Here is a 15,433-nt window from a genome sequence, read left to right on the forward strand (position 1 = left end):
CTCTAGCTTCTTTTATGTCCATGCATTTTTTCATGCAGGCTCTCGTGTTTCTGTGACTTCTTATGTTTCTTCTAACTAGGGTCTCATTCACACATTCTAACCGTTCTTTCCGCGGTCTACCTCTGAGCACGCTGCCATTTACTTTACCTTAATACACTTGTTTCATTAGTCGTTCATTTGGCATTCTCTCAACATGTCCGAACCAACTTAACCGATTTCTTTCCCATGTGTCTACCAGCGTCTCTTCTGCACCACATTCTTTTAAAATTGTCTCGTTACTTACTTTGCCCGTCAGGGTTTTCCCGCTTATTTTGCACATGAATCTCATGTCAATTGCGTTAATTTTACCCTTATCTTTTTCTTGATAAGTCCATGTCTTGCTACCGTATAGTACTGTCGGTACAAATATGGAATTATGTATTTCCATTTTAGCTTTATTTGATCTATTTTTACTTCTGATAAGGGGACCTGCTCTACCAATAACCTTCTTACCTTCACTTATTCGTCTATCTAATTCCTAATCTATCTTCCCGTCCCTAGTAAATAAGCTACCAAGTTACACGAACATATCAACTTATTCAATTCTCTCATCATTTAATAAAATATTGCTTAGTGTTTTCTCACTCTTTCCTTCGAACACCATAATTTTTGTTTTATTCGCGTTAATTTTGAGGCCCGTACTCTTCATGCTTGCATCTAGTTTATTCAACATTCTTTGTAAGTCTTCGATAGACTCTGCCATAACAACCTTATCATCTGCGAACACTAACCCACGTACCCTTACTGTTTGGAGATCCACACCCTCTTCGTCGAAGAGAGCCATTCTTAAACACTTGTCCATAAATAATATAAATAACCATGAAGACATAACGCATCCTTGTCTAACTCCTTGAATAATATCGAAACAGTCACTCAGTTTCCCATTCACTCTTACACTCGCTTTGCTACCTGTATATATAGTTTCTATAGCTTGTAGGATCCATCCATTGAATGCGTACTCTTTCAGGACTTCCCAAAGTTTACTACTATCTACCTTGTCAAAAGCTTTTTCTAGGTCAACAAATGCACAGAAAACTTTTTTTCCTACTCTCAAACTTTTTTCTGTTATCTGCCTTAAGCTAAATATTTGATCCGTACATAATCCTCCTGGCATACACCCACTTTGGACTTCCCAAATCTTTGCTTCTGTTATTTTCATTACCCGACGAATAAGTATTTTTGAATATATTTTAATTACGGTGCTTAATAAGCTAATCCCTCTGTAATTATTGCTCTCGCTCTTATCTCCCTTTCTCTTGTATATTGGTACGATAATCGCTTTTTCCCAATCGTCTGGGACGTCTCCCATCTCGAAACATAAATTTATCAATTCGCACAGTCTATGTGGTATGCACGCGCCACCGTGTTTAAGCATTTCAGCGTTAATACCGTCTACCCCTGCACAGCCTTACCGTTTTTCATGTTCTTAATTATATCCGTAACCTCAGTGACACAGACTTTCTCAATTGAGTTTTCCATCGCATCGTGTTCAACATCGCAGTTGTGGTGTCCTATAGCTTCATCTCCGAATCGTCTCCTACAATAATCTCTGAAAGCCTCTAGTATTCCGTCTGCATTATATACCAATTCCCCCCTACTATTTCTCATGTTGACAATTTCTGTACTTTTGTTTCCTTTCATTTTTTTATAAAGTAGTTTTCTGCTTCCTTCAAAGTCGTTTTGTATTTTTATCTCTTCTTCTGCTCTAATTGTATCTTTACTTTCTTTAACTAATCGTTTAAGTATCCTGTTTTCGCGTCTATAATCATTTCTACGTCTGTTTATTTCTTCATTGCTAAGACCTGCGATGTTCAAAGTTCTCTTGTACGCTTCTCTCTTTGCTTTTTGGGCGGCCTGAATTTCATCATTCCACCACGCATCATCAGGTATTCTTCCTACAACTACGGTACGGTACGGTAAGGTAATGATCAGTATTGCATTCAGGACCCCTCATGACTCTCGTATCTTTGACTAACTCTCTTAGTCTTTCATCCGCAACAACAAAGTCAATTATACTGCGGCTATTTCCTTTAGACCGGGTGTACATGTGGATCGATATTAAAAAAAAATCAACCCAAAAGTTCAATATGGCTTAACGATTACAATTAGAAAAAAATGTTAATCCTTTTCGCCTAAAATGTCTCGTTTACAGCACTATAATCCCACGATTTTTTACTAAAATCAAAAAATCAATTGCAGATTCTGATATTCCTTATGTATGCATGCTCAATTTAAAACTTCTGGCCTTAACAATTAAATAATTTTCAAATTATAAAGAAAATAAATAAAAATTTGTAAACGCACGTTAAAGTCACTGACTTTTTATTTCCTAAAATTAAAAATATAAAGAATTTAGACATCCATTATTCAACAAAGTTTTAAATAATAATAATTCTTCGAATTTTTAAAACAGTCATTAATATATTTAAGTTAAAAGGACTAGAAATTTACAAAATATATGGAATGATTTTTGATTAAAAACATACCAAATCAAATAATTTTTTAATGGGTAACATTTTGAGAAAGGAAGATATTCCTAATTAAATTTTGCAATTTGAAACATTTTTTCAGAAAGGAGTTGAAAATGTTTCATTTTCAGGCGAAAGCCTTAAAAATTAACCATTTTTTTAATCAAAGAGTTTTGAAATGCAATAATTTCAAATTTCATAATTTTAATGAAAATAATTATTAATTCGAAGTGAATAAAATTGGACAATTTGAAGTTAAAAAATTAAGTTGAATTTTTTCAAATCAAAGCTTCTGAAATTCTAGAAATTTTTAATTGTTATTACATTAAAAATAATTTTTTAACATTAAAATTAGTTAAAAAATTTTTCTAAGATCAAAAAAATAAATTCATCATCATTTTCACAGTTTTAAATAAAAAATTTGAATTATAAGCCATTAAAATTAAATAATTAGAAGAAAACTTTAAAAACTAAGTAATTTTAAACGAGAAACATAAAAATTAAAGAATTAAAACTTATCAATGGCAAAATTTATAATTCCGCGTGCAACATGAAGATACAGACCTCATTCATTGTTACTACTGAAAATTAAAGAAATCTTTTAATAACTGAGGTACCAATTTTAGATAGTTCTATTTTTATCTATTTTGCTACTAAACCCAATTTTCAACGGTGTAGTTTCAAAACCCTTAATTTTTCATCATTCTTTTTAATTTATTATTCATTCTTAAAATCTTTCAGTCAAATATTTTTAAATTTTCAATCCTTACAACTCAAAATTACTTTTATTTGTCATAATGACTTTGGAATCTTAAATATTTTGGAATACAGTGAACACTAGAAATATAGGGCCCCCTAATATACTTCTTCCAAGAATTGACACCGCGCCGCAAGTGAGAGTAAAAGGAGCTGCGCGGGGTGAACGGCTCTCACTCAGGCGTGAACAGACAAAAGCGTTTTCTGCGAAACGGCCCTCTGTCTGGGTAATTTCCCACCTCCTCCAGCCCGAAAACCGGCAGAGTCTCAGAGATTCACAATATTTTCAAATAAAAAAAATCTGCCTGCCGCGCAAGAACATCAATGATGTATTTATCTCGCGCTTCACGCTCGATTTTGAACTTACCTCTCTCTACCCGATCGGACTCTGTATTTTTTTCACATTTGTGCATTCGGATATTTGCGCTCGATCTTTGCATTTCTCCAGCGTTCGTGCACATACCTTAAAAAGCTAAAGATGAACGAATCGACAACTGCAATTTTCCGATTATTAACTCCCTTTTGTTAAAGCTCTTTCGGCTTTAGCGAACACTTTCTCGTCACGTATCTCGTGCTTCGCACTTGATTTTGCCAAATATTTTAAATTTTTTACATTATGCTCAACACATTTGTACAAAATTTATTACATGTTGTATGTACCTCTGCCTAGTATTGGGTATTTAGATTTTGCAGAATAAAGTACTAATTGCATGTATCATGATTACTTTAATATTTGTTTTTTATTTTGTGTTAAATTTTATTCTTAGCTGCGCTTAAACGTGTATCATTTTCATAAATTTATATCATCACATTTTATAATATGCATGGAAATTGAAACAGTCTTATTTTTATTGCCTTATTTTTATATATTTTTTTATTTTCAGTCTCGTTTTTTATGATAAAAAAAACGTTTCCTATCAAAAAAATATTCATAAAAAATTTGTAAATCTTTTTTGGTTGAATACATTTTGTCGCACTTATTCTCGTAACTTCTATTGTTGCACTCAAGTAGAATTTTTTCATTTTCAGTGTTATTTTTCAGAAATAAAACAAAAGTTACTTATCCTACAAAAAGTAATTCCTGAAAAATGTGCTATTCTTTTTAAGGTGCACAATTTTTGTCAATCAATCTCTTTTCGTATCTTGCTGCGTTTTCCACAAAATATAGTTATTGCTTTTTCATTCGGTTTTTTTTACGATGAAAATTTGAATTTTCGAATTTTTGTTAGTAAAAGTTAAAAAGTTGTTTGAAAAATCTATTAGGGCCTTAAAAGAGTAACATTTTTCTTTTCTCGACTTTTTACGATATCACGCTTTTCTGTGCTGCAAATTTCCATTTTCGTTTGGTTTTTTGGATTTTGAAAATGTTATAACTTTGCTCATTTTTCTTTTATCAAAAAAAGTGGTAGGAATAAATTGTTCGAATTTTGGTCTACTATAAATAGCTGTCGAAAGAATTTTAATAGAGTGATAATAGTAAGGAGGCTGACGGCAGCGAGGATGAAAGTGACGCTCCGATGTAAGAGGAAAGACTAAAGAAAATTCGCGAAGTAATGATAGTGGTAATGGGGATTTATGAAGAAAAGCAGGAGGAAAGGGGAGAGATGCAAGGTAGGATAAAGAAACTTGAAAGCTCGAATCGGGATTGTGGTGAGGGCGGAAGTGGGAATAAGGAGATGGAAACACGAGATGTATGAAGGGAAGAGCGAAGAGAGGAGATAATGGTACTGGTCAAACTAAAGAAATGGGAACATAAGAGAGAGGTAATAACAAAGAAGAGGTTATTATATGGAAGCCTAGAGAGAATAGACGATGATTTGACATGGGTTAGAATTGAAGATGCAGTATAAATTAAGGGAAATAGTGGAAGAGGAAAGAAAAAAGGGAAAGAGAACATATATTAAGTATGGGATGGTACAGATAAACGGAGTATGGTGGGATTGGGATGAAGAAAGGGAACAGGTAGTAAGAAATGAGGTGCAGAGAAACTAAGAGAGGGAGGAGCGGGAGATAGGAACATCAGAAATAGTAAGAAGGAAAAAAAGATGAGAAACGAAAGTGAGGAGAAATGAAAGATTTGTTTCTGGAATATAGCAGGATTGTAGAGAAAGGACAGGCAGTTTATGAGAAATTTGACACAATGGGATGTAGTTATATTGATGGAGACGTGTTTAGATGAAAAGGGATGGGAAAAAGTAAGGGAAAGATTACTAAGAGGTTACAAACGGCAAGTGCAAAATTCAAAGAGGAAGAATAAAAAGGGCATAGCAATGGAAGGAATCGTGATGGGAGTAAGAACTGAATGTATAACAAGCAAAGTTCAGAAAGACAGTAAAGAAAAAAAAGAAGGATTAATAGTAGAAGAGATAATGATGGGAGAAGAGAAGTGGAAGGTAGTGGGGGTTTATGTGAACGGTAATATGCAGGAGAAAGCAGGGGAGATGAAAGAAATGATTGAAGAAAATAAAGAAGAGACTAGGCTGATAAGAGGTGGGTATTTCAATGCGAGAACAGAAGACAGAGGAGGAAGGGAATGGGAGAAGAGGGAGGAAGAAAATATAAAGATAAGGTACTAAATGGGGATGGAAAAAAGTTGTTGACGATCTTGGAGGAGTTGGGTTGGTATCTCTTAAACGGAAATATTGAAGGAAATGAAAAAGGAGATTATACACGCGCAGGAGGTGAAAGGGGAACGGTAATTGATTATGTGATAGTCGATGATGAGGTAAAAGAGAAGGTTAAGAAACTAGAAGTAGGTGATTATATTGATTCGGACAAAAAAGTAATATCAGTATGAATAAAAGGGGAGCAAATGTAAAAAGTCAAGGAAAGGAAAAGAACAGTTCAGAGAGAAGGTCAGAAATATCAAAAATGGGAGAGGGAAATGTGGACGAGGAGATGGAAAAAATAATAGGAGAAAGAAAAATAGTATTAGAGTGCACAAACAAAAATAAAGTTAGTAAAGGAAGGAATAGAAGTGGGTGGGATAGGGAGTACAAATAAAAAAGGTGGTCAGAAAGGAATTAAGAAAGTGGAGAAAAGAAAAAAATAATGGGGAAGAATATAGCGAAAAAAAAGAAAGAGTATACCGAGTTGTGTTATCAAAAGAAAGAGGAAGAGAATAAAAGGTTTAAGGAAGAGGCGGAGAAAGCTAGGACGGTAGAAAAGGTATGGAAAGAGATAAAGAAGAGGACATATCAAGGGAAGAAATAGTTAAGGTTTTAGGAATAATGAAGGATGGAGAGGCCCCTGGTATAGATGAGATTCCAAATGAAGTATAGAAATATGGAGGGGAGGAACTAGAGGAATGGGCATGGATAATGTGTAATAGAGTATGGAGAGGAGAGGTTTGGCCAAAGTTATGGAAACAAGGAGTAGTTATACCAATACTAATAGTTATACCAATAGTTATACCAATAGTTATACCAATACAAATTATTGGTAGTTATACCAATAACCTCTCTCTCGCTTGCACTCTCGCTTTTGTCGCTCGCTCACTCGTTCGCCAATAAGTCCTCAATTGCGCTATCGCAGGAAATAGAGATAAGGAACTAGATATAAGACTGTATGTAAATACTTGTAAATAATTGTATATATAGAAAGGATAAGATTATACAAAATATAGATATAAGCGGAAAGATTGTAAGGAATGGAAGTCATGTAAACCCTTAGGGGACACATTATGAATAAAGAAGAATAATAGTGTTGAACTATCAAGTATTTTAATTTGATATTAAATTATTTAACTCAAAAATGACTGAAATTGAAATCAAATAATTCAGAAAATTTATATGTAAAACTGATAAATATAAATATGACCACCAAGGCTTTCAATATGAATTTTTGAAGAATTTATTAGCTAAACTGTGTGTTAGTTAAATTTAGGGCTTTCAACTAAAAATTATTGTACAATATTAGCGGTAAAATTCTCAATATTAATCTGAAATACTTCAAGATGGCTTCTAAATACAAAGGCAAATTTCTTGTCATTTCCCGGTTATCAAACATTTTTCTTAACACTGATAATGCTTATCTTTTATAGAAAGAGCCTGAATAATTCGGCAGTACACTCAACTCTCAATACAAAACTCTCCGGTTTACGCCATTCCTAGAACTAATGGCCTCTGCAGTTTCATGATAAGAGGAGCCGCGAGGCCGAAAGTTGGATGTGTTCAGCTCAGCGTGACAAACGGCTTGAGAGCCGCAATCTCAATACGTTATTTGCATTCGGTTACGCCATGCATATAAATCCAAAAGGAATTTTTCAAACGACCCTGCCTGTTTAGTTTGAATTCCACCGTTTTGTTTTAAAGGCCAAAGCAAGTCATGCTTCTGAAAACGGTCTTATATTGGGAGTGTAACTTTAGTTAAATAATAGGCTATAAATCGTTGAAAAACAAAATATCGACCCAAAGCATATTGAATCTTTATTTTCCCGAATAAATAATAAAGTGAGAATTTTTAAACCTGAAGGCATTTAAAAATCTAAGATTTTCTTTCAGTAACATTTCTGACCCTCCATTTTTCATTTGAAAAAACATCAAAAATCAAATTATTTTGGAATTATGAATTCAAAATTATAATCATAAAATGAAATTATAAAAAATTTTAATATGCTGCATATCACTGTCATTTTCACCGTTACAAACTGAATAATTTAAAATATTGGGAACCCCTAAAGTTAAAATATCCTAATAACGTGAAAACTTAGATGCTTTCTAAGTATAAACTTTAAAAATTAATCAATTCAAACTTAAAACGTTATAAATTAAACAATTCCAAACTTCTTTTAAACATAGAAGCATTTTTAAATTAGGATCTTGAAACTAATTTGATAAAAATTATTAATTGTCAAATTGTGCACCATAATTTAAAAAATCATATAATTTTAATATAAAGTAAAAAATGAATTAGTTAGAAATCAAGGGGGAGATCATCATGACAATCTTAGAAGCTGTTAAAATGACGCATATGAATTAATAAACTATCACAATATCATGATACAAAAAAGTCGCAAGCCAAAAAACACTAGCTTCGTTACACTGCCAAAAAGAAAGAAATGAACATGTTAAGAGTAAATAAGGGTGGTGTAGAAGAAGTAATAGGTTTTGTTTGTAAGATATTTAATTCATAATACATCTATCCAGCAATTTTCTTGAATTTTTCCATTTTTAAGCTTGTTCGCGAAACACCTACATTCATATAGTAGCACGCGCGCTCGAGTTTAATATAAAAAATAATATAACACAGACAAAATGAGAAAAAGCTAGGACAAGGAATTTATCTTAGTTTCAATGTCTTTAAATTAATTAAATATTGTAAAAAATATTTAAGTAAAAATTATTTTCGACATCTACTGAATTTTGCGCTTACATTTCTAGATCTATTCAAACACTGGTTCCTGGCAGTTTTTTAAATTGTTTAAATTCTAGAAATTTTTTAATTTCTATTTAACTAAACTGCCGTATTAAGATCATTTGTGAATCTTATATTTAATAATAATAATAATAAGAAGATTTTATGTGTCTGTTAAAAAAGTGCTTAAAAATTCAAAGGGTCTAAATTTAAATAGTTATTAAAATTTTTGAGCCTTAATTTTTAAATTAATACTTTTGAGGTTTGGAAATTTGAAATTAGCAGCGTTAATAATTTACGTTACGAAAAAACTATAATTTAAAAACAATTAATATTCATAAATATAAATACTTTTCAATAGAATAGTTACATGTATCTTAAAATTGTTTAATGTATTTTGGTATGCATTCCCTCGACTTAATACAAGAGACAATCAAATTAGTAAGTAAAAATCTATAAATATATTTTTTCTATATATTTACAAATGAATCAATAATTTAAAACCAAACTCTTTACTTGTGTAGACCTATTGAAATTTTTCTCAATATACATACAAATTATAATGGAAAATATTCGAATCATCTTTAATTAAAAACCGAAATCGAAATATTAAAATATTTGATTGTAGCTACAAAAGGAAAAATAATTATTTTAATGACGTAACGATTAATAACACCTCCTCTATATTTTAAACTTGTAAGTCCGCATTATTCATCTTATAAGGATTACTTCTAGATATAGATCGTTAACCCGAAGAAAGTAAATTTCCCTTCCTGAAAGATTCTCCTGCTAATGATAATTTTTGACGCATACCTGCCATCGCATATGTAACGTGCTTCGTGCATCTTAGCAAATCGCGTGTTTGCAAACGTGGAAAGCTAACAATAGCATTTAAATTACAGACAGAATCCTTATTTTTTCTTATAACTATTATTTAAATGCCACTTTTTAAAATATAAATCAACACCTTACCATTTTCGCATGTTGCAAAGTAATATGAAATGACAGAGCTAATTATTTTATAGTAGTATCCTTTTTCTATTATTTTCTAGAGCAATTTAACTAATGATAAATTAAATTTCTAAAAAAAAAACTTGCTTTTTTAAAAAGTAATCATTTTATTATACTGAAGAAAAGTATCAATAATTGTTAACATGAATATTGATAATAAAAAAATTGTTTATATAATAGAAAACTTTGTATTTTTCATTGATGATTTAAAAAGAATAAAAAATATCTATAAAGAAATGTTAAATCATTTTAATATTAAACTCAATTGAATTTCTTTGAGCAAAAACCTATAACATGCAAGAAAAAAAATTCAATAAATTCATTTGAATATTTGCAAATCTCCGTTTTTAAATCACCGACAAATGGTAAAATGTCTAATTGTACGTATGATTTACTGATTGAAATCTTGTGAAATAAGCGTGAAATTGTAAAAAGCGTTACATAAAATCACACAAATTACATAAAAATTTAATTAATGCCCTTTAATGTATTACTTGACTATTTATTTCGCTCACTCATTTACTTCACTGGACCTTTAAGCTGCTAAGTTTAATCTGAAATACACTTTTTAAATTATCCAATTTATAACTTCCTCAACATTAAACATTTTAATTATCCAATTTATAACTTCCTCAACATTAAACATTTTTTATTTGATTTTTCATATGGAAGTCAAAAAATACTTTTTGCTTTAAATAATTAAATTTTTCATAACTTCGATTTGATAACACTAATATAGGTCATATAAATCTTAAAAGTCAATTTCGAAAACATAAAACGTTTAATGCAATTTCACCAAAACCTGTAATTTTTAAATAAAATTTTGAAAAGCTTAGTATTTAAAATAAAATATCCGAAAAAACTCTTCTTAAAAAATGAATGAATTTGAAATTTAAGGCACAAGTACATATTTTTAATTTTAATTTAATTATAAGATTTTCACGGACATGAAATAGATTTCCACATCCGAACACGCACTGCTGCTTATCTGATCCCAAGTTTTGAATAATTCAATTAGTTTAAAGTATTTAAATTACTTTATTAGATGATTCCAGTTAATAATTAACTCTTAATCAGAATCATTGGAGAATATAGTTACCAATTTTTAAGAAGAGCTCAACCGTAACATAGTGTTTGTAATTTTCTAATTTAAATAACTTAAAGCTATGTAAGAGAAATAAAAATTTCTACGAACAGAATAGCAAAATAGACAAATAATCTCATTATCACTAAAGCATAAGGTCTTTGTACACATTACTTTATTTATTGAACAGTATCTGAACTGAGATTTTTTATTTTCTATATTAAGTTACTTTTTTGGATCATGACTACTATAATTCGTTTGAAAAATTGGCTATGAAGTAAGTTATCGTTTACTTTTTATTACTCTACTTTCTATAGTTAAAAGACACTTTACATCATGTTAGTATAAGTTATGAGTTAGAAAACAGTACAAAATTACAAATTTCCATTCCATTTAAAGTTTTACTTATAAAGAAAATAATTGTTAATCTTACATTTCCTTTCAATCAAAATTGAATCTTCGTTTTCCGTCAAATCGAAAACCATAAGCTGCACTATTTGGTGCTCCAACAAGTGCAGGATTTCTATATTTGTTGAAAGAGCCATGAAGATGAGGTGGCCTAACTGCATTTTGCCCTTCTCCTTTTACGTAAAAGGCTTCAAATTTCCCTTCTGGTAATAAAATATCATCTAATGATTTGTCATCTGGATCATATTCGAATGTTAAGACGATCAAAGATAGTACCACGAATATCTAGAAAAGTAAAGAATTACTGGAATTAAAAACTTTCAAACTGAAAAAATTCTGCCAGCATTATTCATTTTTTGTCTCTATTTAATTTCTAATCTAATTTTATAATTAAAGTATACGTACCTTAAACATTATCAAAGATGGCGATCAATTCGTTTCTCACTCGCCTTTTTCTATATTCTGTAAAAAAATGTAATCGTTATAGCAAAGACTCTGATAAATAATACTTATTAATTGAAGTACGAAAATCTGTGCAAACTAGTTGCACAAAATATATAGTCAAAAACATATTTTTTCAAGAAAGTTGTCCAGCATTTTATCAAAAAACAATCTTGAGACTTTTCTAGATTTTAGAGATAAAAAAGTCAGTATCTCGCAATTAAATACAAATTTAAACCATATTTCTCTAATTTCAATTTAAAATCAAACCATTTTTAGTCCTGCAGATTAAAAATTTTGATTTCAAAAGTCATTGAGTTTCAAATATTCAATAAGGAAAACTTTAAAATTAAAAATTAAAAAATAATTCAATTTTTTATGACTTTTTTTAAAATGGTTTAAGTTTTAAGGCGTAAATTAAAACATTTAAAGAACATTTTTTAAACCTATTTCTAACATGCAGAATTTTTAGTGTTCTTCATGAAAGATTATCTCATTTCAGAAGGTCAATAATTTTAGCTTTTAAAATTTTTAAGGCCTTAATTCAAAACTGTGTAATGAGAAATGTGGCAAAGTAGTGAAATAAATTTGAAACCATCCAATTTAAATTCTTTTAAATTTAAAATTACACAGCCACACAAAAAAAAAGAAGTGTGCGGATCTGGTAACAAGACACACGTATTCCTATGGATTTTGGGGCGCTGCATTCAAATTCGGTATCAAAAATCACCCATCACGTCATTGTTGAGCCATAACCTCAAAAAATGACGAAAAATCATGCACTGAGGCAAATAAGTTTAAAAATAATGCCAGTGATGCAAATTTTCACTTCAAAAACATGTCGACAACTGTGAAGGATCAACCCTTCCCTGATATCAACTTATTTAACATAACTTTACCCAACAGAACCTGACCTCACCTAACCTGAATTAACAGAAATTTATTGAACTACACGTAAAGCTCTGGAAGCATATTTTCCCAGTAGCAAATGTGTGCTACATCGAATGGGTCAACTCGAGCCTAACCTAGAAATAAATTTAAACTAGCCTAACCTAACCTAACCTCACGAAATTTAATTAAACTGATTCTGTTGTCCCGTTGTGTTTGCGGTACCGTTTGCATCAGCTTGGGCTTAACCTGCAAAGAGGTCAAACCTATGCAAACCTAAAACAACCTGACTTAACCTAACCAATTACGCTGGCAACCCTGTTCTTGCGTACTTTCATATTTTGACATTAATAGCAGTATATGTCTGGAGTTTCGTAACCGCTTGTTGCTAGCTATTTTGAATAAAACTCTTATTCATTTGCATGTTTAAGTTACAGTTCTACATTTTAATTGATACAAACATTGTCAGGTTAATTGAAATGGGGTCAATTCTACTTGTAGTTGTAAGTTTCTTCAAATAAGTAATGTGCGTCTACATTTTTAACCACCTGTAGTACAATGAAATGAATTTTATTGTGTTACTACAGGAACACTTAAGTTACGCTGTGTTGCGTTAAGCAAAATTTCGTTAAGTTCTGTTAAGTTAGATTTATTTGTAGGTTAAGATCGAGTTAACCTATTAAATATAGCACACATTTAAGACTGAGAATCGTACGCTTACAAAGCTACACGTGTGGTTGAATTTCATTCGGCTAGGTGTTAGGATAGGTTAAACCTCTATGTAGGTTAAGCCGAAGCTGAATGAAACAGTACCGCAAACACAACTGGACAACACAATGAGTTTAATTGTGTTACGTGAAGTTAAGTTAGGTTAGGTCAGGTTTTTTAGGTTAGAATAGGTTTGACCTCTTTGCAGGTTAAGCCCAAGCTGATTTAAACGGTACCGCAAACACAACGGGACAACACAATCAGTTTAATTAAATTTCGTGAGGTTAGGTTAGGTTAGGCTAGGTTAGATTTATTTCTAGGTTAGGCTCGAGTTGGCCCATTCGATGTAGCACACATTTGCTACTGGGAAAATATGCTTCCAGAGCTTTACGTGTAGTTCAATAAATTTCTGTTAATTCAGGTTATGTGAGGTCAGGTTCTGTTGGGTAACGTTATGTTAAATAAGTTGATATCAGACAAGGGTTGATCTTTCACAGTTGTCGATATGTTTTTGAAGTGAAAATTTGCATCACTGGCATTATTTTGAAATTTATTTGCCTTAGTCAATGATTTGTCGTCATTTTTTAAGGTTATGGCTCAACCATGACGTGATGGGTGATTTTTGACACCGTATTTGTATTCAGCGCCCCAAAATCCATAGGAATACGTATCTTGTTACCAGATCCGCACACTTCTTTTTTTGTGTGGCTGTGTTATTTAACTAATTATCGAGATTTTTATTTTTGAGTACTATAATTTTTAAAGATTTAAATCATTTAATCTTCAAAGCCTTAAATTAAAAATTGTTTAATTACCGACGAATTCAATTTTAAATTATAACAATTTCAAAAAGTTTCATTCTCAATTATTAAACAGAAAACGTGTTCAGTATCATACAATGCATATTGAATGTTTTGAACGTAAAATTATTTATTTAACGGTTTCAAGTTAAAATTGAATATTTTGGATTAATTTAAAAGTAAAGCCCGTTAATTTTTAATACTTCAATTTGAAGTTAATCAATTGGAAATGTTTACAATTTAAAATTTTTTAATTATAAAGAATTTCAATTTACAATTAGGAATATAATTTTCAATATTTTATTTTGAAACACTGTCGAACTTTGCGCATCTTAATGTTGTGTATAACTATTTAACTTTGAATGCTTTCAATTTAAAATTGTTCGATATTTATATTTCTCATCAGATGATGTTATTGATCCAGGAGATATTCCCGTTATTTCATAAAAATGTTTTGTTTTATAAAATATGTGAATCATGAATTCCACAATTAGAAAGTCAATAATAATATAAATTCTACAATAATTTGCGCAACCGATAATCGATTATATTCAGGTAACCAAATAAAAATTAAATTCAATACTGTCAAAATCACTGAACAGATTTAATTTTGGCAAGTTTGGGATATGCATCCTAGTAAAAATAGGAGTTAAAAACAATTGGCAACTGTCTAAAGTTAATACTAAAGTTAATATATAAGGAGTGACTTCAAATTTTGTTGGTTTATTCTCCGCTTAGAGCTTAACAGTATCGCTGAACGCAACATAGCGGTAAATTAAAATGGTAAGAAATTAACGAATGCGAACCGCCGTTTTCAAGGGAGAATATGCAGTGCGTGATATCATGAAATGACAAAAAAAAGAACAAATTAACGCAGTCATGAATATACAGTTCTTGAAACTTACCGAGAGCGGGCGAAGCAAAAGTGAAAGCCGTTCGTGCGCCTAATCGGAATAAGTTACTGAACCGTTTGCCTTCACCAGCCCGACTAGCCTTTCCACATTACGTGTAGAACGGTCCAGACAACACGAATCCAGTGACCATTACACGCATTTCACCTTTTTCGTTTTTCGTTCCTACACGCTCGAATAAGTCATGTTAATTCTTAGTTCACACTAAGGATGCAAGGCATGACGCGTTACGATCAAGTTTTGAAACTTGCAACGTGAAACATGGACATATCTCATTATCAAAGTTTTAAAGTTTCATGAAATATTAGAGGAAAGGAAGAAAAATTTTCGTTTGGGTACGTGTATATCGGTTAGACTCCTAGAGTTAGGTTAGGATTTCTTTGATTTTATTAGCTTTCAATTTTCCCGCTGCCGTATTTAAAACATTGAGGTGTTTCACGATACTCTTAATGTTTCATAAAACTTTTCATCGCACCAAAGTTTCATGAAATTTAACATCCCTGTTTCACACATAGAGGCATTTTTAACTTAATATAAATAAAGCGTGGCAAAGCATTAGGTGTT

General features: G+C 31.1%; 1 protein-coding gene across 1 annotated transcript; it reads right to left on the reverse strand.

The window, feature by feature from the left end:
- Positions 1-10,908: 10,908 nt before the first annotated feature.
- Positions 10,909-14,961, reverse strand: LOC117177259. Its single transcript, XM_033367841.1, has 3 exons — positions 14,864-14,961; positions 11,527-11,583; positions 10,909-11,406 (listed from the first exon to the last, which is right to left on the reverse strand). Exons 2-3 carry the CDS (start codon positions 11,533-11,535, stop codon positions 11,155-11,157), a joined length of 261 nt encoding a protein of 86 aa, XP_033223732.1. The 5' UTR covers positions 11,536-11,583; positions 14,864-14,961; the 3' UTR covers positions 10,909-11,154.
- Between the last annotated feature and the right edge of the window lie 472 nt (positions 14,962-15,433).

This window comes from Belonocnema kinseyi, chromosome 7 (genome assembly GCF_010883055.1).
Source record: "Belonocnema kinseyi isolate 2016_QV_RU_SX_M_011 chromosome 7, B_treatae_v1, whole genome shotgun sequence".
Taxonomy (NCBI): domain Eukaryota; kingdom Metazoa; phylum Arthropoda; class Insecta; order Hymenoptera; family Cynipidae; genus Belonocnema; species Belonocnema kinseyi.